Genomic DNA, 23,120 nt, shown 5'->3' on the forward strand with positions numbered 1-23,120 from the left:
GAGAGCAAGCGCGACCGGCCCCGCTAACGGAGTATCGTGCGCCAGAACCGGAAGCGCCGAGCAGACGACGCATCCCATGAGCCTTTACGGATTTACGCCTTAGTTTCGGTTTCGGTACCATGCTCATGAAGCCATTGTGTGTTTCTATAATATTATCCTTCTTACGTATGTCAGGCAGTTGAACATAACGTAAAATATTTTAAATCTATGCTGACATTGACAAGTTGTCTTCTTAAGCTTTTAATGGATGTTTATCATTGCAGCGTTAAGTAGTAAACGACAGATTTGTGAGTGTTGTTTAGCGTTTCAGTATTATTCAAACAATTCACACCCTGTAATTCAGAGCGAGTTTGAACTGAAGTCATAGCAAACTACGCTGAAATTTATGATATCGTTAACTTCAGAGACTGTCAAACATTTGGCCGCATGGCGCGCTAGCGAGTTTTATGCTTCTGCCTTCGTCTACGTTTCTGTTTGGTTCTGTTACCGCTGAAAGCGTCGAACACCTGACTGACGATGAGCAGTTTGAGCGACCGAGCTCTGCTGGAGCAGAGGGCGTGACATGTCCCATATCCAGCTGGCCGGCATCAGATTCTGTCCGCGCTATGCGTTTGTTACGGTCTGGCGTAATCGTGCGTAGCTCGAGCAAAATAGGGGGGTGGCCGCGTTATCATCGACACGGTTTCACCGTTTCACCAATTTCGCCTGTGACAGGCCAGCCGTGATAGACGAACAGAAAGAGCGTGCGGAGGTGTTCCGATGGAGTCGGCTGTGAGTATACTGTTTATGTCTCTTGTGCATACATAATACTCTTTAGCGGTGATTATGGCAAGTCCGAAGACATAAGTTGCGCTTGTTCGTCATGTACCCGAGTCCAATGGTCGTATTTTCTAGAAATGGAGACCCTGGGCAAAGCTCGAGCGGACGTCGGTATCAGAGAGTCCACTCTGTCCACAGCACGCAACGTGTGGGCAAGCTTCTTAATGCACCATGGCCTTACGGTTGTTTTTGTTACTTTTTCGGGGCCGGATCGATAGCCGCACACATCCGAAATGATGCGTGTGTTTGCATGTATAGAACGGACGTGTCGGAGTAGCTTTCGCTTTGCTTTGCGATGTCTGACGACCGCCTGCGTTTTGGTCGGCCCTTGTGCGTATTCCACCTGTCATGTAGTCTGCTTCATGTGCGGGTGCGGTATCCCAAAACATTGCCCAAAAGTTTGGATTTGCCGTTCCTGTGACGAGTGACCGATATACGAGGCTGTTTCTGCACGAGCTTTAACCAATCACAAAGAAAACAGAGCATTCGAGAACCTTGAACATTATTGAGATTTTTAAATTGTCCGTCCGACGGCGGTTATCTTGGACTTATCCTCTGGGTGACCGTTTACTGCACTCATTGATGTAATTAGGGCATATTACAGTCGAAGCGTATGTGATGCTTTTTCACTACGGTTGTACCCCATCAAAAGCGCGAACTTCTGTCACGGTTGCAACGTGCACAAATATCCATGCAAGTGAGCTCAAAGTACGCGATTTCGGCTTTCTCATTGGCGAGTAGAAACAAACGGATGTACCTTCTACTTTCGGTTCGTATCTCACGGGAGAGTTTTGCAAATGCTTCTGTAACGGGTGAGATCACCTCCGCTTTCCGTTTATTAGGCGGGTTAACCATAATTGAACAGTAAGCAGGATGTACAAAAATGATGAGAAAGGTTTTATCCTGCTTAAATCTTTGTTTTTGATGTAATTGATATCAAGACTTGCTTAGATGTGACATTAAATATGTAGTATATCGCACATGTTCATACAATGTAAGTTTAACCTCTGTGTGGGCAGTTTCAGTGATTAACAACCACTGAACATTTATTATAGCAACATTTGAGCTTCAGGTACACTGTTTAATTTGTCAAATTAATTTGACCAAAAGACAGAGGGCAAAGAGGTGAAAAGTAGAGCTGTATATGATTTCACAAGTGTTTGGGGGTCAGAACAGTCAACATTTTTTATATTTTAGAGATCATGTATGTCATATAGATCATATATATCAGAGTCTGGATGTTTCTTTCGATGCATGTGTCAAGCTTGACATATGTTTCCTTGAACATCTACACTACCAATAGCCTTTATTGATAGCGTACACCAGAAAGCAGAAAGCACTTCAGGGAGCTATTTCAATGACTGGCACATATTTGTGTTAATTGTGTTTAACTGAGGTCCTTATGTTGTTATGCATTTCTGTGTGCTGAGCTTTGGGTTGTTGCAACTTCATTACATAGTTTGGGCTCCTCAATCACCATGGGACCTTTAAATGAGTAATATCCAAGATCTCAAGGTGGGTGGGGGGGGGGGGGGGGGGTGTATAGTAGTCCAACAAAAACATGTGAGGGTGTTTCCACCTCTCGCTTACAAAAAAAAAAAAAATGTTCTGTGCACAGAATTTTCAATGAGACCGAACCCTTCAAGAAACTCCTGTGACTGCATTCATTCAGGCACATAAATTACAGTCGCCTTTGCAATACCAACTGTTCTACAGGCTACCATAAGATTCGATGTGGTTTGCCTTCCAAGTAAAAGGATTTGCAGTGAGGAAATGCATCAACACAACATTTTTTCCACTAGATGCTCATTTTAGATTTTTGTAACAAAGATAATAAATTTTACCCTGGGCCAGCAAAGGGCTGGGAACTAACTTTCGATGTTCGGGCATCACATACCTTTAAGTGCACATTTAGAGGTGTTCTTTAATCTGCAAGAGGTTGAAGAGCCATGCGGTCAAAGTTTATCCGGTGCTTCCTGCTGTATGACATCTCTCATGACCATATTGTGGCTTCAGGATGTAAAACCCCATAATTTGGTTTTATTGATGAAATGAGTTCAATCGTTGCCACTCTAAGAATGAAAATGATGGCTTTTTCTTTGTTTTAGAGCTGAACTAAAATGTTAACTGCCAAGTACAGCATTATTATGTGCAAATTTAATTAATGCTCATTATATGCATTTAGTTCTCCTGAATAAGACTTTCAATGATAAATGCTTATTATGAAACTAAAATATGTGCCGTTAAGTAGGTATGTAACATGTCATTATATAATACATGCTATTACCTATTGCTAAGGAAAACAAAAAGTTCCTCATTTATCTGTGGGCATAGCAATCACTCCAGTAAAGCTTTGGCCGTGTGCTTCAGGTACTTGTACGTGAGTAAACATGGGTCAAAGCCAGTGAGTAGGGCATCCAGTGAAAACAAATGCAAAACTACTAGTTGGCTAGCCACTTCATACAGCTTACCCAGCATCATCATGTGCAGGCGATATGTTTGAGTAGAGCAGGATGTTCGTTGTGTTAACTAAAACAGGATGTTGCACCTGTTGGCTGTAACATCCCATGATATATGTTGAACTGCTCTCAGTTGCATTTATAACAAGAACCTTCCTTACCATATTTCCTTGCATTCTTGGTACATTGTTGGTGGTACATAATCATTTCTGTGTGAATTTTTGTGCACTGTTGCTGATTAAGATTCTGGGCAAGTAGAATTTTGTATTTTGGAGTTGTAGTTAAGTTTGACATTTGTTTTGCAGTTGTTCATTTGCTGAGCTGTAATATGTTTTATCCTCTTTCTTTTTCTCGCTTTTATAATATTACTTTCCCCCTTGCCATCCTCCTTTTATGGCATGACGAGCTCCACTAAGCAGTGTCTTGATCACTACTAGTTGGCAAGTATGTGAACAAGGAAGCCGAAAAGCCTAATCCCTTTGACAAAGCCATTTTGGTTGGCATTCTGTTAATTGTGTTTCTAATATGAATGTCTTGCTCAGCATGGTAAATTGGGGCTGGTTCGGTTGCAATGATACAGCGATTACACAAGGATGAAAATGAACTAAGGAAAAAATAGAGGGCACAGTGAATTACTAGGTTCTATTGAAGTTAATTTTCAACCATTCTTCATTTGTTTGCATTGGTGCTTGCTCTGGAGAGTGTGCCAGAGCATGTGCTTCATCAAGATAAGTCTTATAAATGTTTCAGAGAGTATTACATATTCACAAAAGCACTGAAGATATTTAGTAAAGACATAAAGGAGGAAAAAGGGGTCAAAGATGGGCCTTGTTTCGAGCTTGATTCCTTTGAGTTTCATGCTGTCTTTGCTTCTAACATCCTTCACCTTAGTTTGAATCAGTCTGTATCCCAGTTCCACAATTTACCTAGGATATTGTGACTTGTTTGCGCTTTCATCTTTTATTTGCTATAATTTAATATTTGTCTGTTTGCTTATTCACCTAGTTTATCATTCCTGAGTTTTCACGTGGACTTTATAATCAGTGCTAAATACTCTGGTTCTAAATTAAAGCAAATATTTTAAAAATCTATTATAATTTTGAACTATGGAATGCCGTTTTCTTTTTGTTTTGTCATGATTAGAGGCCGGGTCTTTAGGCACCAAATAGTAAATTTTAGATACTTCATACTGCACTTTAGGCACTGCAAATCTTGCCAATAAGTGAGTGATTTGAAGTAGAAACATATGGGATGTATGCCTGCAGCAAAAATTGACAGAATGCTGATTTGTACAATGTGAAAAGCAGCACATGTATAAACCAGCCATTCATAAACCCTGCTGTCTGGGAACATGTGTAGTGCAGTGGGTTCATTGGTGTACTTTATGCAAACAGATGTTTATCACAAAGTGCCAAGTAGAACTTTATCAAAGAATTTATCTGTAACAATCACACTGGCATACTTAACATGCCATGTCTGATGTTTCTTTATCTTTTTTTTTTATTATTGTGCTAGTTGAATGCAGCTGCTCTAACACCCCATCATAGCACGGCCCCATGAAAGTCTAATAACTCCCCTTTTGTTATGCTTCATGTGGTCAGTGCCATGTATTTTCCAAAATAAGTGAATGAACAAACAGAGCTGAATATGAAGTGCTAGTGAATTAGTTTTAAACAGGTATGCGAGGATCATCGGAATGAGAAGAGTTGCGTGTCTAGCAGCAGGAAATAAATTATAGCATCATCAAAGAGAGAAAGAAGTATGAAAGCAATGTGCAGTACAAAATACTATGGTAAGATGAGCCCTACTACTTCCAAGAATAATGCACTGGGGCTAGTAAATTGTTCACTTGCACTTAAGGGTAATATTTCAGCTCTAGTTTTGAGCAAGGCTCTGCAAGAAAGCTTATGGCAGCTTATAGACGCATAACCTGGTGAATAGAGTAAAGGACTTCACCTGGCAGTTTGCATTGCTTAGAAGTGCTAGTGGCTTATTAAAAGGGTGTAAACTGTACAGAACTAGTTTCACCAACTAGTTAAACAATACAGAACTAGTTTCACCAGCTGCAGTGGCTCAGTTGCTATGGCGTTGTGCTACTGAACACGAGGTTGCAGGTTCAATCCCCGGCCACAGCAGCCACATTCTGGTAGAGGCAGAATGCAAGAACACTTGTGTACAATGCTTTGGGTGCACATTGAAGAACCTCAGGTGGTAAAAATTATACCAGAGCCTTTCACTACAGCATCCCTCATAACCAAATGTGCAGTTTCAGAACATTAAATCCGACAATTTTTTTAGGGCAAGTGTGCATGTGCTCTGAATGGAGTGATCAGTCTATTGTGGGAAGTTTCCTGCGGACTTTCACCATTAGCTGTCAGAAAATCATTCACGTTTTATGGTATGTTTAGGCAGGAGTATCCTCTTGCTCCTCATGGTACACTTTAATTTCTATTGATTGCCTTTTAATTACTTGATTGATATTGGCAATGAGTATTTGTCAGTTTTTGAACCCTGCGAACATAAGTGCAGTTGTACATTTGCTAGCTGCTCTGGCTTCTAGAAAATGAAAGCTTGGCTTATTGTGAGTGAACCTGTCCCATCCAGCCTGGAACTATTCCTAATGGCAGTGAACTGAGTAGGAAAATAATGCAAAAAAAAGGTAAAAAGAACTGTGGTCTTAATTATCAGGACTTCTCTTTGCTGATATTGATGTAGTGTGCTTGCATGCGTGCAGATCTTGCTTTAAAGCTTAATAGGGGCTACTTTTTATTTGTGCAGTGCTTCTTTTTCGTGAATTCATTTTCAAATAATTGCAGGAATTTTGTTCTCGAGTTCACTGGTCTAGAATTAGGTAACATAGGTAATGGAAGTCACTTGGAGTGTTTTAAAAACTAAAGCAATAGTCAGCAGAACTTTGAAATCATAGTATTTTTTGGCGATTTGATGGGGCACAGAATTGTGTTCCTTTATAGGATAGATGGTCTGTTACTGTAAAACATACGATTGCACACTTGACGAGTGCATTATAATAAGTGGTTATTATGAAAAGTGGCCAGGAGTGGTAGACAGCTGCCTATTATAGCTGTTCATGCTGCTTTACTCTGATGAGACAGAATGAAAATGCACGCTAGCATCTGACATTTCTATGTTCCTACTAAAGTAACAAAGCAAGTGTTCCAGCCAGCAGCTACATATGTACTTTAAGGTCACACCCAACTTGGTCTGCCAATAAAAATTATGGAACTCAGCAGAAGGGCCACCACCTTTGCACTGTCAACCATGAAAGCAGATAGTGATTATTGTGTGCACAAGACTGTATGTATGGTAAGAGCAGCCTATACTGTCAATATCTGACTAGTTGAAAGCATGACAACATGCTAAAGAGGGCATTTTCTGGCAAAAAAATGTTAGAGGGCATCTTTAGGTACAAACATCATAAACGGCATTATAAAAGTCATTTATAACTCTTGTGCTCATATGTTGTAAGTGCATGGCATGGAGAGACAGAAAAAAATAAGCATTTGCTTGCAATCTGACACTATTTTCTAGCGGTCCATTACATTTTCTATTGTTATCGCCCTGAGTTGTTAGTTCTGATGTGGCTCATATTTGTGCTTCTTTTGATTGGCCACTCGACATGACACATAAGAAAAAAAGAAAGGAAAATGAAATGGAGCATTACGATCTCTAGTCATTACAAATGCGAGAATTTGGCACATTTCTTTCTTATAACTGTCACACAATCAGTCAAATTAAAGGCTGTAATGCAAATTTTTTTAGCATTATTATATGCTGTCTAGAATTAAGCAGAGAAATGATTGAGCACATGAGAACTATTGTTTCTATGCTACATGGTGTCTGTAATACTTTAATTATACAATTTTTGGGTCACCTGCGTTAGAAAGGGCAATTCCATCAGGTTTGGAAATTGTTGGCCTCCATATCTTTTTTTTAGATTCTACTCCACTTTAATGGCTCTTGATGATGCTTATCCAATAAAAGAGAAGAGTGCTTTGTAATTAACTAAATTTTTAACTGTAGCACAAAAAACACACAACACAAAGAAAAGCATTACAGCAATAAGACACTGTCGCTTCTTGTATTGCAGTTCAAAATGCATTTCAAGCAAATAGCCTAAGTTTCAATTCTGTTCAAGTATTTTAATGTTGGATGTAAGTGGTGCAGATGCAGCATTGCCAATGAAACTTATATTCACTTTTTGTGGCAACTGTTGATCTTATGGCATGGCATAATGTTCAGCAAACTTATGCTATGGTCAGAACTACAAGACCATGCATGCCCCTCTTATCTGATCATGACAGCGTTATTTTTTTTTTGTTTTTTTTTTTTTTGCAGCATTGGGCTCGTTGTGATGTCGTCTATGAAGCTTGGAAAAGCAGAATGTGCCTGTTAAGCTGAAGGAGGTGACAAAGGAGGTCTTCGATTGTCCTTCAAAACACTCATTTGTTGTGCAAGAAGCATCAAGATGGTCAAAGCAGTTGTTTGCCAAGTGCTGTTTAGAGTTGCACTTCCTCTTGTTTTGTTGCTAGGTATGTGGGACAACCTTGTGTACTTTGTGTATCAAAAATGCGTCTTAGCCTAGTTCAGAATACGATGTGCAAAATTTCACCTCTGTTTTATTTCACTAAATTTTTGCAAGTAAGATTCTTTTTAGAAAAAACATTGAATGTACCGTCGCGAGCAAAAGTTTGCGGACCAAAAGTGCCACGATTTTATTTTTTTTTTCTTTGCAGCCGGCATTCCAGCTGAAATCAAGAGCGCACGCCTAAGTGCACGTGTTTGACCAATACAACGTATTAAGCCGATGCTGCGGAGCTGCGCTTGAATATATTTAAATTTTTTGCTGATGCCATGGCCTTCAAACTTTTGCTCTTGACTGTACAATTCACTATTTATATCCACTCAGAACATCAATGAACATAGCTTGTTTGGTGAAAGAGGCTTTTCCTCAACACATGTGTTAGCTTTAATTAAATGTAAGAGAGTGAATTCATGATAATGGACAAATTGTAAACCACCAGATAAAACACATTAGCCTCTAAACTCGAGTGTGTGCCCTGAAATGAGTCGATGAGTGCAGTTCACTGCCATAGCAAAGCAAAAGGGGCTGTGGCACGACTGCGTAATACTTTTGTTTGCCTACATTGATGCAGTGTGCTAACATGAGTACAGCTCTAGATTTCGAGTTGTGGGGTCAAGCTGGATGAGCATGGGCACTAGTTTTTATCCATTGGTGCTTCTTTTTTCATGAAGCTATTTTCGAAGATGTGTATTTGCAGAAATTTTGTTTTCTTGGGTTCACTAGTCCATGATTAGGAAGAAACATAGGTAGTGGGAGTGTTTTAAAACTAGGCTAGTTGTCTTAGCGAAACTTTGACATTTTCATCTAGCTTTTTGTTTTATTTGCAACATGCATTAGAAGAGTGAAATCATGTGTTAATACACCTTTTGTTTCCTGCCAGAATGGTACATTTTTATTGTTTGAGCTAGCTGCTATAGCTGAAAGCCTACTGTTTTCACCAAAAATTTGCTCTGGATGAAATTGTATGTGTAATATGGTGGCTTATACTGAGTAGGAAATTTAAGTCTTCAAAATACACACCATGTTCTGTTGCTGAGACCTCAATTATTTACGGCATTTTCTGTTTTAGCCTTCAGGAACTGTGATGAAGGTAATAACAATTAAGCGCATCAGATTAGCTTTGAAACAAATGCTTGTTTTCTTTCCAAATTTTCTTTTCAGCACATTTTTAAGTTAAGCATTGTTTATTAGTTTGGGCTTGAAAGTATAAGTGTTCAGCTGGAGCATATTTATATAACTTTAATATAAGTAGATTTCTATTTGTAGTCATTAATAGTTGCTCGAGTGTGGGGAAACCGAGTGTCACTAGTTGGAGGTTAGCTAGGAGTTTGTACGGCTTCAGCGATGAAAGCTGGTGGCATGTTGCAGCAGTGCAGCCTGCTTTGTGGGGTCTCACACATGCTCTTGGGACAAAGGAACGACAACACAGTAGTGCAAACAAACAAAAGGGCATCTATGGCACCTTTTATACACTAATACACGCTAGCCGAATTACTACCCGAAGTACATTCACATGGGCGCGCGACAAATCAAGGAAGTCCGACTCACCGCGACCGGATATCGAGCGAATATGTTCCCCCCATGCTATGACACCATCGCCTAGTCGTTCACGTGTACGGTCACGCGAACGGTGGCGCGTTCGAACGATCCATGTTCGTCCATACCGGTGTCCTGCTCCTAGCCTCGCGAGACGGTCCCGCGAAGTGGGCCGGTGCACGCGCGAAGCATTCATGCATGTTGGTCGCCGATCCCCAGCCGAAGAGAGAGCGCCTTCGACCTTTTGCTCCCAAGTAACCCCGCCGTTAGGTGGCATTAGCATCGCGACACTCGCACCATCTCTCGCCGCAACCACCCCGATCGCCGCCGGCGCTTAGCCATGCGGAGAAGCCGGATTACTGGAGACATGAGCTATGCGGGGAAAATAACATCAGCGGACGCGTGAGAGTCGCTCATCCCCACATCCCCCCAACCTTAAATCACTACACATACTCCGGCGAAACATGTCAGACGGTCTATCAACGTGCGCGTCGCAAACAAAAGTTAGTACATGCAACAGTGGCCGCGCCGAGGAAATGTCCACACGTTATCTACAACATGCGAGCCGACTTTGTCTCTGGGGTCCACGGCAGGGCTCCGGAAACGGCGACGCAGAAGTCGGCACGAGCAAGCATCGCTCGCGCCGACGCGCTCTGCCAGCGAGAGCCGCTGTAGCCATTGGTGACTGCCGGCTCTTTTCCCAGCCGCTGAGGGTTGCGAGCCGGACACAGGCGGCCGCCAAAATCGCTGCGCCAAACTGGCCACGGGCATCTGCATCGCCTGGGGTAGCTCGATTGTAGTCCGGGGCAGCAGTGCTGACGATGTGCAGGTGACAGCAAACCAGGGGTGACTCCGCTCATGCTGCGTACACTCAACACACTCTACAAACACTAAAGTAGTGCAAGGCAATTCTGCATGCGCATCGCCCACGTGGTACGATGTTCAATTCGGCTAGCAAAATATCAGGCGGCTACTCAGATGCTAAGTTCACATGAACAAAGCTCGCTTTCTTGGGTCGAACGGGTAATTTCAATTCGTGCGAGGCTAACTAGAATGAGGGAAGCAAAATGCGACACCTCAACACCATGGTCCACCAGGTTGTGTCCCTCAACGTGCGACAGGCGGCTTTGTAAAGCCTTAGGCCTATTGCGTCGCTACCCTGACAACAACCGGCATCCAAAAACAAACAAAAAAACACCCAAAATGGGCACAACAGGCAGCCGCGAGGAGACGTTAGCTCTGTGAGGTGGTCCTACCCCGCTCAGTGCACACGGCATCCGAGTTGACGGCGCCCACCGTCCCAGACGGTGTCCGAGCGCCCAGTGCCAGGCCGCAATACCAGTCAGCCCGTAGCGGCACCCGTGGCCCGCGACCACCCGGCTCCCTGAGCCGCGACTTCCGAAGTCAAAGAGATAGAAGAAGCTATTTACATAAGAAATTCGGACCACCCCACGAGGCTTCCGTACTCACTCGCTTCAGGCTTGCCAATGCTACGCGGGCGCTAGGCCTCGCTTTCCCAAGATGCAGACCACGTGGCTCTCGTACAGACGAGTGTACTTCAAAAACACTTGCGAAAAGGCTTAACATGTTGAAAAGTTCAAACACGCTACAGCAACCGTCGCGCCTCACTCAAGAAAGCATGCCGCTGACGCTGCGATCAAAATCCACGCTAGGAATACGCTTCGGTTCAAACAAAGGTTGTCTCGAACCGAGCAAAACTGTCAAAATTATCGTTCGATGTCCCAAGAGGTCCACGTTGGGCAGCCAGATGTGGGGTCTCACACGTGCTCTTGGGACAAAGGAACAACAACACAGTAGTGCTAACAAACAAAAGGGCATTTATTGCACCTTTCATACACTAATACATGCTAGCCGAATTACTACCCGAAGTACATTCACATGGGCGCACGACAAATCAAGGAAGTCCGACTCACCGCGACCGGATATCGAGCGAATATGTTCCCCCCCATGCTATGACACCATCGCCTAGTCGTTCACGTGTACGGTCACGCGAATGCTGGCGCTTTCGAACGATCCGTGTTCGTCCATACCGGTGTCCTGCTCCTAGCCTCGTTAGACGGTCCCACGAAGCAGGCCAGCGCACGCGCGAAGCGTTCGTGCGTCTTGCTCGCCGATCCCAAGCCAAAGAGAGAGCACCTTCGACCTTTTGCTCCCAAGTAACCCTGCCGTTAGGTGGCATTAGCATCGCGACACTGATGCGGATGCGACACTGATGCGGATGCCAATCTGAGGATGCATTAGCATCCGCAGATTGACATACATCTGCAAGTTTTGTGTGTGTGTAGGTACAAGTAGGTACAAATGCTGAGTGACATGTGCCTCCAGTTCTGGCCCCATTTAAAGAAAGAGCTCAAAAAACTGTATTTTAACGCGATAGCGTTTAGGGCCTCGTGTCGCAGAAAATCCGGCATCGGCAACCAGCATGTGATCGTGGGTGGCAGAGAAAATCATCCAACCACATCGACCGCACAGGCCTTCCACGTGGTACAAGGTTTTGGTGAACAAAAATTTAATTTCTCACAGTGAAATCTATCAGAAAAATGCTAAAGTACGACTTTACCGTTCGGCGTTGAATTCGCCGTCGGATTGTTTACCAATCGGCATTGGATTGTAATTTGAATGTACGAGAAAACCTAATTCTGCTACGAGGAAACTCAAACACAAACCCCTTTTCCAGCATTTTTACCAGACCTGCGCGCGTCGGGGCAATAGCAAACAATTAATAAAATAATAAAGAAAGGTGCTGGGGCCTTCAAATTTTAATATAAGACCACTTATATTGCCGCTGGAAAACATCTTTCCAGCAATGTATTTCAGTTTGAAAGTGAAGCCAACTTTAGGGGATCAGTGTAAGCTTGGTCTTTGTAAGCTGGCTTTCCCACATACAGTGTTGCAGTGAATGAAGCCTACTAGCCATATGCGAACGATGCGATGTGAACGGGTCCCGATAATGCTATCGCGTTCTACTCTTAAAGGCGACGCTTAAGCGTCCTCCAAATTTTTTTTTTTGGTCTGCATTGTATTACTCATCATTACATCCATTATAAGGGACTTATCCTTAGATTAGAGCTGTACATTTGTTCTTTGCTGCTTAAGGTGTTGTTTATAATTACTGCGTTTATGTTGACAGAAAATCACATTCACAATTTATTTTTGTTGCAGCGGTGCTGTTTCGCTACAATGTGTTCTCCTTTGTGTACTTACTTCTTCTGTTGGCCAATCCATTAGTTCCTGGACCTAATTCCAGGAACGCAAATATAGGTAAGTTTTTCTAGGTATCTGTTAAAGAGCTATCTAGTGTTGCTGTGCATATTCAGTTGTGATTTAACTAGCTGCTACTGCACTGCCTCATTTACCCCAAGACTCCTGTTTCACTGTGTTGTTGACTCCTTGGTGTGGTTAAAAAAAAAAAGCTTCGGTGAGAATTTTTTTTTGTATTATCCATTGCTCATTTCTACCGCCGTTGTGTCCTTTTAATATCGGTTTATTGCATGTCTTCTTGATATCACTCCTTTATTCAGCTGATCCCACTTATTATAGTTAAAATACACTTATGACAAACAAAATTGGGCCGGTATAACGTAAAACTATTCCAATCTGTTTTTATTCCAAATCGGCCATTTGCCCTCCGTGATAGGTCAAAACGGCTCCAGCTCTTCCCATGTGGGCATGGTGGTCACCCATATGGGCAGATCTGGAGCCTTGACCTATCACAGAGGGCTAATGGGTGATTCGGAATAAAAACAGATTGGAATAGTTACCTGGCCGCGGTGGCTCAGTGGCTTAGGCGTTTCGCTGCTGAGCTCGAGATCACGTGATCGAATCCCAGCCGCATTTCGATGGAGGCGAAATACAAAAATGCTCGTGTGCTTGCGTTGTAGTGCACATTAAAGAACCCCAGGTGGTCAAAATTAATCCGGAGCCCTCCACTACGGCATGCCTCATAATCAGAACTGGTTTTGGCACGTAAAACGCCAGAAAAGAAGAAGATTGGAATAGTTTTACGTTATACCGGCCATGGTGTCACCATCAAAATTTATGTTAGGGTGTTGAAAATAAATGTGTTCCTTGAATTCCTTGAAAACCAGAATTAGGGCTATTTATGCAAAGCAAAACATTTTAAATAATGAACTCCGCATTCTGGTGGCATTGTTGACACTCCATTAACAAATCTCTCTCACACACCACATGCGCGCGCGCACGCACGCACACGCACGTGCGTGCACACACACACACACACACACATTTTTCGTTTTAAGAGTTTCGCTTCATGATTGCAGTACAGTGTGTCCACAACCACTGATGACACTCGTTTAAATATTTCATAAAGGTAGGGCAGCATCACTATTGCCATCATGAAGCTGGACAAAGCCAGACCTGATGACCAAGCCATGCCACCATTTTTGTTGTTTTGCTTCTTCACATTGCAGCCATTGTGGCTCCATATTCAAGCCCTGAAGTTTAGAAATGCCAGGAGGAAAGTCTTAAATAAGTGAAATCTATGCTGTTCATGCAGCCACTGGTGTGCGTAAAATGTGAGCGAAGTGGAGTGCAAGTTTCAGCCATTTAGCTTTTAAAAGTCACCTAAAAAGTTTGAAGCACGTGTTTAACTCGGCGGCTGTTTAGTCACAAAAAATTGCTGCTAATAAGAAGATTTGAATATTTGTTAGTTGAGGTATATTAATAAAGTTTGTTCCTCTTTCTTGAATTTTGTCCTTCAGCATGCTTTAAATCCTTGAATTGTCCTTGTCAAATTGTCAGATGTTCTGTAGGAACCCAGTCCTTCTGCAGTGGAGCAGCAGTATTCATGATGGGGTGGTCTTGCCAAATTCTATGCTTTCAAGACATTACATGACAAACAGAAAATTTAAGGCAGTGTTTAGAAAGCAAAGAAAAGTTGGAACACAAAGAACAAAAGTGCTCATGTATTCACACGGGCAGAGGAGAGAATGAAAGGATGACACACTGCTAGAGGAAAAAAAAATGGAAGATATGATGTGAAACAAAATATGAGAATTGCGTGATGCTGAAGTGTCAAGCAGTTGAAGGTTCAGAGGCAGAGTTTCCATCTGCATCAACTGTTGCAAGTCTACTGAGTGCTTTGGGCACGTTATACTGCAGGGGCCATGGTGAGAAGCATGTCTCCATTCAGCTTGAAACCGCCATTATACTTTTCTTGCAGTGCAGAAGTGGCTAATTGCAAGCTTTTTCCAAATAAACGTTACTGCCCTGGGAAGCTGAGCTTCATTATAAGGGATCTTGGTGCTTTAGTTGGCTTACATTACAAAATATAACAGGGGTTTTGGTTGACTCTGACTCCGGTTGATTTGTTTTGAGACCCAAACTAATTAAGCCCACTGAAATTCTTTTATTGTTTATGTGAATTTACTGTGCTTTTGAAAGTGGCTACATGTCGTGCAAGGTTTCACTTTAGGCAATATATTGAATGTTTCTAAATGCCATGCCATAAATTCACTCAGACTGGCATTAAACCTGTGTATTTTCTCTATTAAGATGGGGTGTGCTCTGGGTTTTCCTTATTGTTTTTCTCCGGAGGAAGTCTTTTTTGGTTGTTTGAGCAGTGCCTTTATGGCATTCTTTTCCAAGAGCTGGTTGCAGGAAATGGTCCTGATAAGGCTTATGGCCCCTGGCCTCCGTAATCAATGTTGTGGCAGAAGTATACATAGTGCTCTGTGAATTGAGGCCAAGTCTCGCACATACCAGTACCATCACAATACCAGATGGGTGTTGGCGTTTGCTCTGTGCAACGAATCCTGCCTGTTAGACCAGTATGTTCTATAGTCAAATGGTTAGGACTTTCGTCTGTTGGCCAGAATAAGCAGAGCAAGAATAAGCAACAGAGTGGTTTTGTAGGAAATATTAAGTTCAATGAAGTGCAACAAAATGTAACGAAGTGTCATGCAAGTTTGCCGAACTTGCATGACAACTATGTAATGAACAGCTTAAAGATTTTGAGCACTTTGAGATTATCTTTATGAACCACCATTTTGTCTTAGTATGACTTTGAAATGGTCTTGTGTTTTTGTGTTTTTCAGTACGAACAAACTGTTACCTCAAGACAGTTGTAGGGGCAAGCACTTTGTTCTGTGTGGCCCAAGTGGTCTACCAAATAGTACTGTTATCAACACAAAGCTACAGCAAAGAGCACAATGTTGCTGACAGGTAAGCCACTTATTATCAAGCATGGAACAGCTTATTTAAATATGTGATCTTTGCACTGCTGTGCACAAGTGCACCCAGCTATGTCTTCAGGACAACACGCCCCTGCTGTCGCTGAGATTTATCCATTTTTTTACACCTTACTCACATGCCATACCTGTCCTAGCAACACTAGCGATAAGAAAATGAAAATTAAAGTGCTCATCCTCATTGTTTGTTTGTTTTGATAAGTTGTTGAGATCAACTAACATGCTTTACACCATGCTGTTTATAGTCGGACGTAGTCTCAAAGATTCTCCATTTTTCCATGGCAAATATGGGTAGTTGCAACAGTGTCTGCCAAATGTGTCCCATTGGCACACCAACACTATACGAACGTTAAAAAATGCCTTTGCATTTAAGCAGCTACAAAGATATTGGGAATTTGCTCATCTGGCCAATGTGGCCAGTCTACATGAATACCTCAAAAAGCCAGGAAACCTAGCATGCTGTGCACAAGGGTTGGCATTCAAATGGTTAAAATGAATTTTTTTTTATTACATTGGGCTAGAAAAACAACTTTGCCCTGCCATTGGTGGAACATTGCTCCGAGCACTACTTTGTTCTTTATGCAGTGCCTTTCATTAATGGGCATTTAGGAAGTGGTCACTTGCTTAGGAGGTGCATGCTTGTCCTGATTATCGGTTTCTACATAAAGTGCCTTAACCTTGTTCTTGATGGTCTTCTGTGCTTGTCACTAGCACTGTAACATTTTCTCCTTCCCATTTTGTTCTTTGTGCATTGCCCTGACACAGTCCTGGATAATAATGGGCAGTATGGAAGGTTTTATAATATTGTGAAAATGGTGCACTGTGCTCTCCAGGAATACACCAGTGAGCCAGGTTTTGCTGCTGTTGCTAAAGTGGGATTTTGTTGTAAGTTACTGCTCCTGAAACTGCTGGTGTAGGTGTGGTATAGGTAGGTAGGTACAACTTAATTCGACAAAAGGTGTCGTTCAAGGGGAGAGGTAGTCTGTCAGGTCATGCCTGCCAGCCACCTCCCCGGCTCTATCCACGGCCCGGAGCTGATCCTCCAGGCTGGTCCCGGCGAGGATATTATTCCATACCCGGGATGAAGGAGCGGCCATGAGAGAGTGGGGGGGGGGGGGGGGGGTCCTTCTGGCAGTCCCAGATAATGTGGTTGAGAGTGGCGATCTCTCTCCACGTAGCTTACAGTTGGGGTCTATTAGCTCCGGGTATATGTAGGAGAGGATCTGGGGCAAGGAAACGAATGCGCCTGGAGTCGATGCCAGGTGATTTCTTGACACTTGGTCAATTTAGGGTGAGGTGGTGGTCTCGATCGTCTCGAGATTCTGTAGTAGGTGGTGATGTCACTGTACGAGGTCAAAGGTTCCCTATTCGAGTCCTCCAGGTCGGAGGCCTGCCCCGCCGCTTGGTGGACGAATCCTCGAGCATGTTGCGGGCAGCCTTGGAGTGGGGGAAAGCGAGAACGAAAAAAGTAATCGTAGCGTTGTAGGAGCTACGATGCCACGAGTGAACTTGCTGATGGCAGCCTTGGAATCGCTTAGAATTGTGGGGAAGCGTGCCGCTGCTGCAAGTGTGATGGCGACCTCTTCGGCTTTAATTGCTTTGGGGGCTCTGAGCGAGCATGCTGTGCGTAGATGGGACTCGGTAGTCCCGGTTGTTGGGAAGAGAGACCACACTGATTGTGTAGTTGTTATTGGTTGGGTATTTGGCGGCATCTACGTAAGCTGCTTTCGGGTTAGACCCGTGAGTTTGTGGAGCGTCCTTGCTCGCTTTTCTTCTTCCATCGTGGTGGCCGGCCAACATGTTCTTTGGCAGTGGCTTGATGAGGAATTTCCTCCTAATTTCTGGCGGAATGGTGGCAGGGTCATTGCGCATTGGAGAAACCCTGTGCCCAATGCGGTCCAGGATCCAACGGCCAGTCCTGCTTCCTTGAAGCCGGTATATTTGCGCAGTCCTCTGCACTTCGAGGAGTTCCTCTAGGGTGTTGTGTAGGCCTAAACTGAGGAGGCGTTCGGTTGAGGTATTACAGCGAAGTCCCAGGGCCGTCTTATAAGCCTTGCGTATCAGGCGGTCTAGGCGATTCCATTCGGTTTGTCCGAGATGTAGGTATGGCAAAGCGTACGTGAAGTGTGGCACGACAAAGGCCTGAATGATCTGGAGTAATTCCTTCTCCTTCATGCCCTTTCTGTGCACGCTTACGCTGTGTATCAAGCGACCTGTCTGATTTACCGATATGGCAAGGCAGTCTAGCGTGATATTGTTACGCGAAGGACGAGTCAATTAGACGAGCAACTATTTACAGATTATATTTACAACAGTGGTTGCAGTGCTGACCAGTTAGATTGCACTGTAGTGCAATTTGAGAAACGCATGCGCAATGTATTGCGCAGTGCACGAACCCATGTGAATCCATGCAAGGAGCAACATCTGCTGTTCCCTCTTAACATCGTATTTGCCATGGAGTGGCCTAAAGGGGAGGTTAATTTTAATGCGAGTTCTGCTCCTACTTTGTCAGGGATTTTTCTGAAAGGAGCACTGACTAAAAAATGTTGTTTGTTCTTGCTTTTTACAGTATAGACCACTTATAACGTAACCGCTTATAGTGCAGGACCGGATATAGTACGGTCTTTTCAGACTCCCGTTAATTTTCCCATAGCACTCTATGTATACGCATACCGCTTACAGTGCAGCCGCGCGAGACGAAATACAGTGGAATCTCGATGATACGAATCTCACGGGGTCACGAAAAATATTCGTATTAGCCGAAATTCGTATCATAAAAACACAATTAAAAGTAGCTAAATTAAAGAGTCAGAGGTGAACTCACTCAGGCACATGCACGTAAAAAGCATTTACAGTATAGACCACTTATAATGTAACCGTTTATAGTGCAGAACTGGCTACAACGCGGCCTTTTCCGACTCCCGTTTACCCTCCCATAGAACTCCATGTGTACGCATACCGCTTACAGTGCAGCCGCGTGAGACGAAATACCGGTTATAATGCGGCTTCCACGGGAAAATCTCGCCGACAAGTGCGGTAGCGAGCATGCTTCTCAACGAGGTGCGACGAGAGAGGAGATCAACGAGGGCGATGCGGAGGACAAGGAGCATGAGTCCAAGGGCGATAAAATCGTCACCACGCGCCGTGTGTGCGAGTGAAAGCGCGCCTTTCGCGCGGGGGACGTGCGCCTTCACGGAGAGCGAACGCACAGCGGAGAGCAAACACGACGGAAGCAGGGCCGGGCTCGACTGGCGCGCGCTTCCGTCGCGGGAAAGGCCGTGGGGGTATAGGAGGCAGGGAGGCAGGGAGGGAGGGAGGGGGCGACGCTGTCCTGCGGCACCAAATGCGTATCTTGCAACCGGGTGCAAGGGTAACTGGCGACGCAATCTCCCACGCGAAAGGAGCAAAGCGGGAAGGCAGCGCGGGAAGGAGGGAGGGGGGGGGGGTGGCTTCCACTCTGCCAACAAACGCGATCTTGTACTTTGCGTCTGTGCCGGCTGTCGGTGTTGTCGTGCGCACCGTATCTTGAAAGCGATCTCCACACAGCTCTGACCTTTGTATGAGCTTTGCTTACGCCGCTCAGTTTCCGTTGAAGCGATAGACCGCACGAACCTTCGCTCGCTGCGGCGGCCGTGCTTCCCCACGCCTGCGTGGGGAAAAGCACAAAAGCAAGAAAAGCGCCACCGCTTCAAACGCTTCAAACTCTTTGCGCCCAGTCGCGGCCTCCGCGCTGTCCGGCGCCGCGTCCGCGCCTCCGCACCAAAAGAGAAAGGGGAAAAGCGCGTGACTGCGCGCTGTTCTCTCTCGCGGCCGTCGGCATTTATTCGTATCAACCAATGCGGGTCGAAAATCGATTCGTAACAACCGTTCTCTAGCACGTTGCAAAGTAAGGGAGCTAGGCCAGGACCAAGGAAAAATTCGTATCATCCGGAAATTCGTATTAGCCGTGATCGTATCATCGAGATTCCACTGTACCGGTTATAATGCGACTTCCGCGGGAAAATCGCCCCGGCAAGGGTGGTAGCGAGCACGCTTCTCAACGAGGTGCGGGCACCGATGGGATAGGGGATCACCGAGGGCGATGCGGAGGAGGTGCATGAGTCGTGGAGCGGCTTCTACTCTGCCAACAAATGCGTTCGCGCCTGTGCCGGCTGTCCGTGTTGTCGCGTGCACCGTATCTTGAAAGCAGTCTCCACACGGCTCTGACCTTTGTATGCACTCTGCTTACGCCGCTCAGTTTCTGTTGAAGCGATAGACAGCACGAACCTGCGCTCGCTGCCGTGGCCGCGTTTCCCCACGCCCGCGTTTTGACAGTGGTTGTCTGCGGTCATCGAGTCTGTTCATGTTTGCTTGCGTGCGTTGACACCACACTTGTTAATTCAGTTAGTAAGCGAATGTGTGAACTTTATGCAGCCGATAAAACTACTATGCCTACTCCTTACAGCTCTCTACTAATTTGCTATTGCAATTGATGCTTTGCCTTTCGGGCGAAACTGAGAAATTTTTTAAAAATTATTACTTTGTCTGCTTCATGCGAAGATCGTGGGTACTTGGACATTAACCTTTCAACGTTCGTAAATTTAAACGGATGCAAAACTCCCAGTCGCACGCTTCGATTCTCGGATACGTGCGGCTGCTTGGTCTACATGTTTTGCATACGTGCAGGGCTTGAAAATCGTTGTTTTGGTTATAGTGCGGTACCGCTTATAGTGCAGATATTCACGACTCCGGTGACTTACAATATAACCCTAGCAAAAATTCTAATACAAAACTAATAGCCTATTAGGTTATTGACACTAATACAGTCTATTAGGTCTATTAGTGTATTAGTCTAATAGATATTGGTGTATTAGTCTAATAGGCCTATTAGTCTAGTAGGTCTATTAGTGTATTAGTCTAATAGGCCTATTAGTGTTAGTCTAATAGGTCTATTGCTGTGAAAGAAAATCTTGCAATGCACCAGATAACGAAAAACAGGTAAAATTGCTAGAAGAATTTATTAGCAAAGCATGTTTTTTTACAGATTCCTCTTTCGAGATCTTCATCAGGTCAACAATCTTGATTGAGAGCTTTTCGTTGACTTCGACCAGAGGACGTCCTTTTGAGGAAGTGGTTAAAAAAACCGGGGCACAAAAATACACACATATAGAAACAGTTGATAGCAGGGGTGCTAGTTCTACCATTAAACGTTTAAGCTGGCAATATGTGCTTTCAAATTTGAATAATGTGCATCGCCAATATTTTAGGGCAGTTGATATATGCTACTCAAAATGTTTATCATAATAAAAATGATGCTACCTGACATGACAGGACAATTATAAAGTACACAAAATCAACATAAGATGTGTGTTCCGTCGGAACTGTAGACAGATATAAGGAACTCTAGACAGAAATCTTGCACAGCGTTGTCTGAAACAGGCATGTTATTGCTGAAACGCACACAGCAATCGGCCCGATGGTACTGTACTTACGTCCACCATCAGGATAAAAAAAAAGAAGAAAACACTTCATACTGTACTACAGAAGCATAAATAAGAAGTATAATTACCTCGAAATGGTAAATCGGCGCCGGGGAAAACGCTGCACATCGATGCACGCTGATAGATCCACAAAGCTGCGAAGGGCAGGGGTAAAACAGTTGCCTTGCATTGTTTTGAAGTATTAACAGCAGCCATAGATAAAACTATCCAAATATACTACTGCACGAATGAGATTGCGCAGGTGCTAACACCACGGATTCCTTAAAAACACATCGTTCATTCACTAACACGCACGCCTCGCGTGACGCCTCGCCTTGACATGGCAGCCGCCATGGCACACGTGCTGTGCGCAACAACGGCTGACTACGGTGGCAGTTTTATGTCCTTCCTGCCCGCTATATTCCCTTCTCTGCGATACTGCTCTTTGATGTCAATAAATATTACGGCCTTTTATATGCGGTATCAAGTTGGCAATTTAGGTTAAAAGTTTAACATTTACTTTATGCGCACTTCAACAGAAAATACGACACTGACGAAACTTCAGCCGCAAACAAATATGGTTGCTGTTATTGCACCGTCGTAGTCGTTCGTAAGCTGACCGGGCACCGTGATTCTGTCTTGCAGATTACGGCTGGTTTGTTTTTTTTTCCCCTTTTTTTTTGTGGAGAAGTATGCGCTGTGCTGTAAACACTAGCTGTTTGCTCAACGACTCATCGTGACGCGGCTCAGTGAAGCAAAATTGGCAAGACCATGTAAGCACACGTCGCTTCTGTGTATGTCGCCAAGAGAGGGCCAGTTTCACTAGCTTAGTGCGCTGAAACTAATGAAACGTGCGAATGCAGTCTGCTGCACAATTGTACAGTAGAATTTTTAATTATTCAGTGATTTAATAGAAACACCTCTCCATGCAAGCAAGTGGTCCGCTAGTCTATTTTTTTTTTTTTTTCATCATTTTTCACCAGCAAACAAGAGCTGTGGAATCCAGCAATACATGTTGTATCAGACCAGCAACAATCTGTATAAGGCCAATAGGACCTTTTAGTCTAATAGAGATACTAGTAGACAGGCAACACTGTTTGTATAAGACTAACAAGTCTAATACACAGGGCCTATTGGTCTTATAGGTAAATCAGTACGACTAATAGAAATTTCTATTGGTCTAATACAAAACGTATACAACTAATACAAAACTGTATTAGACTAATACAAACTTCTATTAGAATTTTTGCTAGGGAAGCAGTCTACACTGTACATAGTTGTTGACTCTGTAATTACAGTATAAATCTTTATTGTCACAGGTGCACTACCAATCACTATTTACAGTGGAACCTCGATGATACGATCACGGCTAATATGAATTTCCGGATGATACGAATTTTTATGCGGTCCCGGCCGAGCCCCATTACTTTGCAACGTGCTAGAAAACAGTTGTTACGAATCGATTTTCGACCCGCGTCGGTTGATACGAATAAATGCCGCCCCACCGACGGCCGCGAAAGAGAACAGTGCGCAGTCACGCGCTTTCTCCCTTTCTCTTTTGGTGTGGAGGCGCGGACGCGACGCCGGACAGCGCGGAGGCTGCGAAGAGTTTGAAGCGGTGGCACTTTTGTTGCTTTTGTGCTTTTCCTCCTTTTCCGCGTGCCATCGGGCGAAGTGGCTGCCGTGCTTCGGGCTGCGTTCTTTTTTGCGCCATTTTGCCTAGTCGCCATGAGCTATGTCTACCAAGATACGATCTCCGCTGATTCGCGCGGACCGTACGCCGAGGCACGGGAGCCTCCATTGGCGCGTCTTCCGTCGGCTGCGTTATCGGTGCCGATGGCACAGGGTGATTGTGGGTTTCGTTGCTGGAGTCACACGGTGCAAGATAGCGCGGCACGTAATCCACAGTGCAAGGTTGCGCTCGTGACGTAATCCACGGTGCAAGGTTGCGCTCGTTCAGTCGGGTGCTCCTCCGCTTCTCCCGCTAATCGCCGTATTTTTCTTGCCATAGGAG

The 23,120-nt window shown here is 44.2% G+C and overlaps 1 protein-coding gene across 1 annotated transcript in view; it reads left to right on the top strand.

The window, feature by feature from the left end:
• The first annotated feature begins 498 nt into the window (after window positions 1–498).
• The window catches only part of LOC119436281 (piezo-type mechanosensitive ion channel component 1-like), a 226,650-nt gene continuing 204,028 nt past the window's right edge, over window positions 499–23,120 (top strand). The window contains 4 exon segments of the mRNA XM_037703080.2: window positions 499–771; window positions 7,635–7,828; window positions 12,601–12,699; window positions 15,495–15,621. Coding sequence (XP_037559008.1) covers window positions 7,765–7,828; window positions 12,601–12,699; window positions 15,495–15,621 — 290 coding nt within the window. The 5' untranslated portion in view covers window positions 499–771; window positions 7,635–7,764.

The sequence above is a fragment of the Dermacentor silvarum genome, chromosome 1, assembly GCF_013339745.2.
Source record: "Dermacentor silvarum isolate Dsil-2018 chromosome 1, BIME_Dsil_1.4, whole genome shotgun sequence".
In the NCBI taxonomy this organism is placed as follows: domain Eukaryota; kingdom Metazoa; phylum Arthropoda; class Arachnida; order Ixodida; family Ixodidae; genus Dermacentor; species Dermacentor silvarum.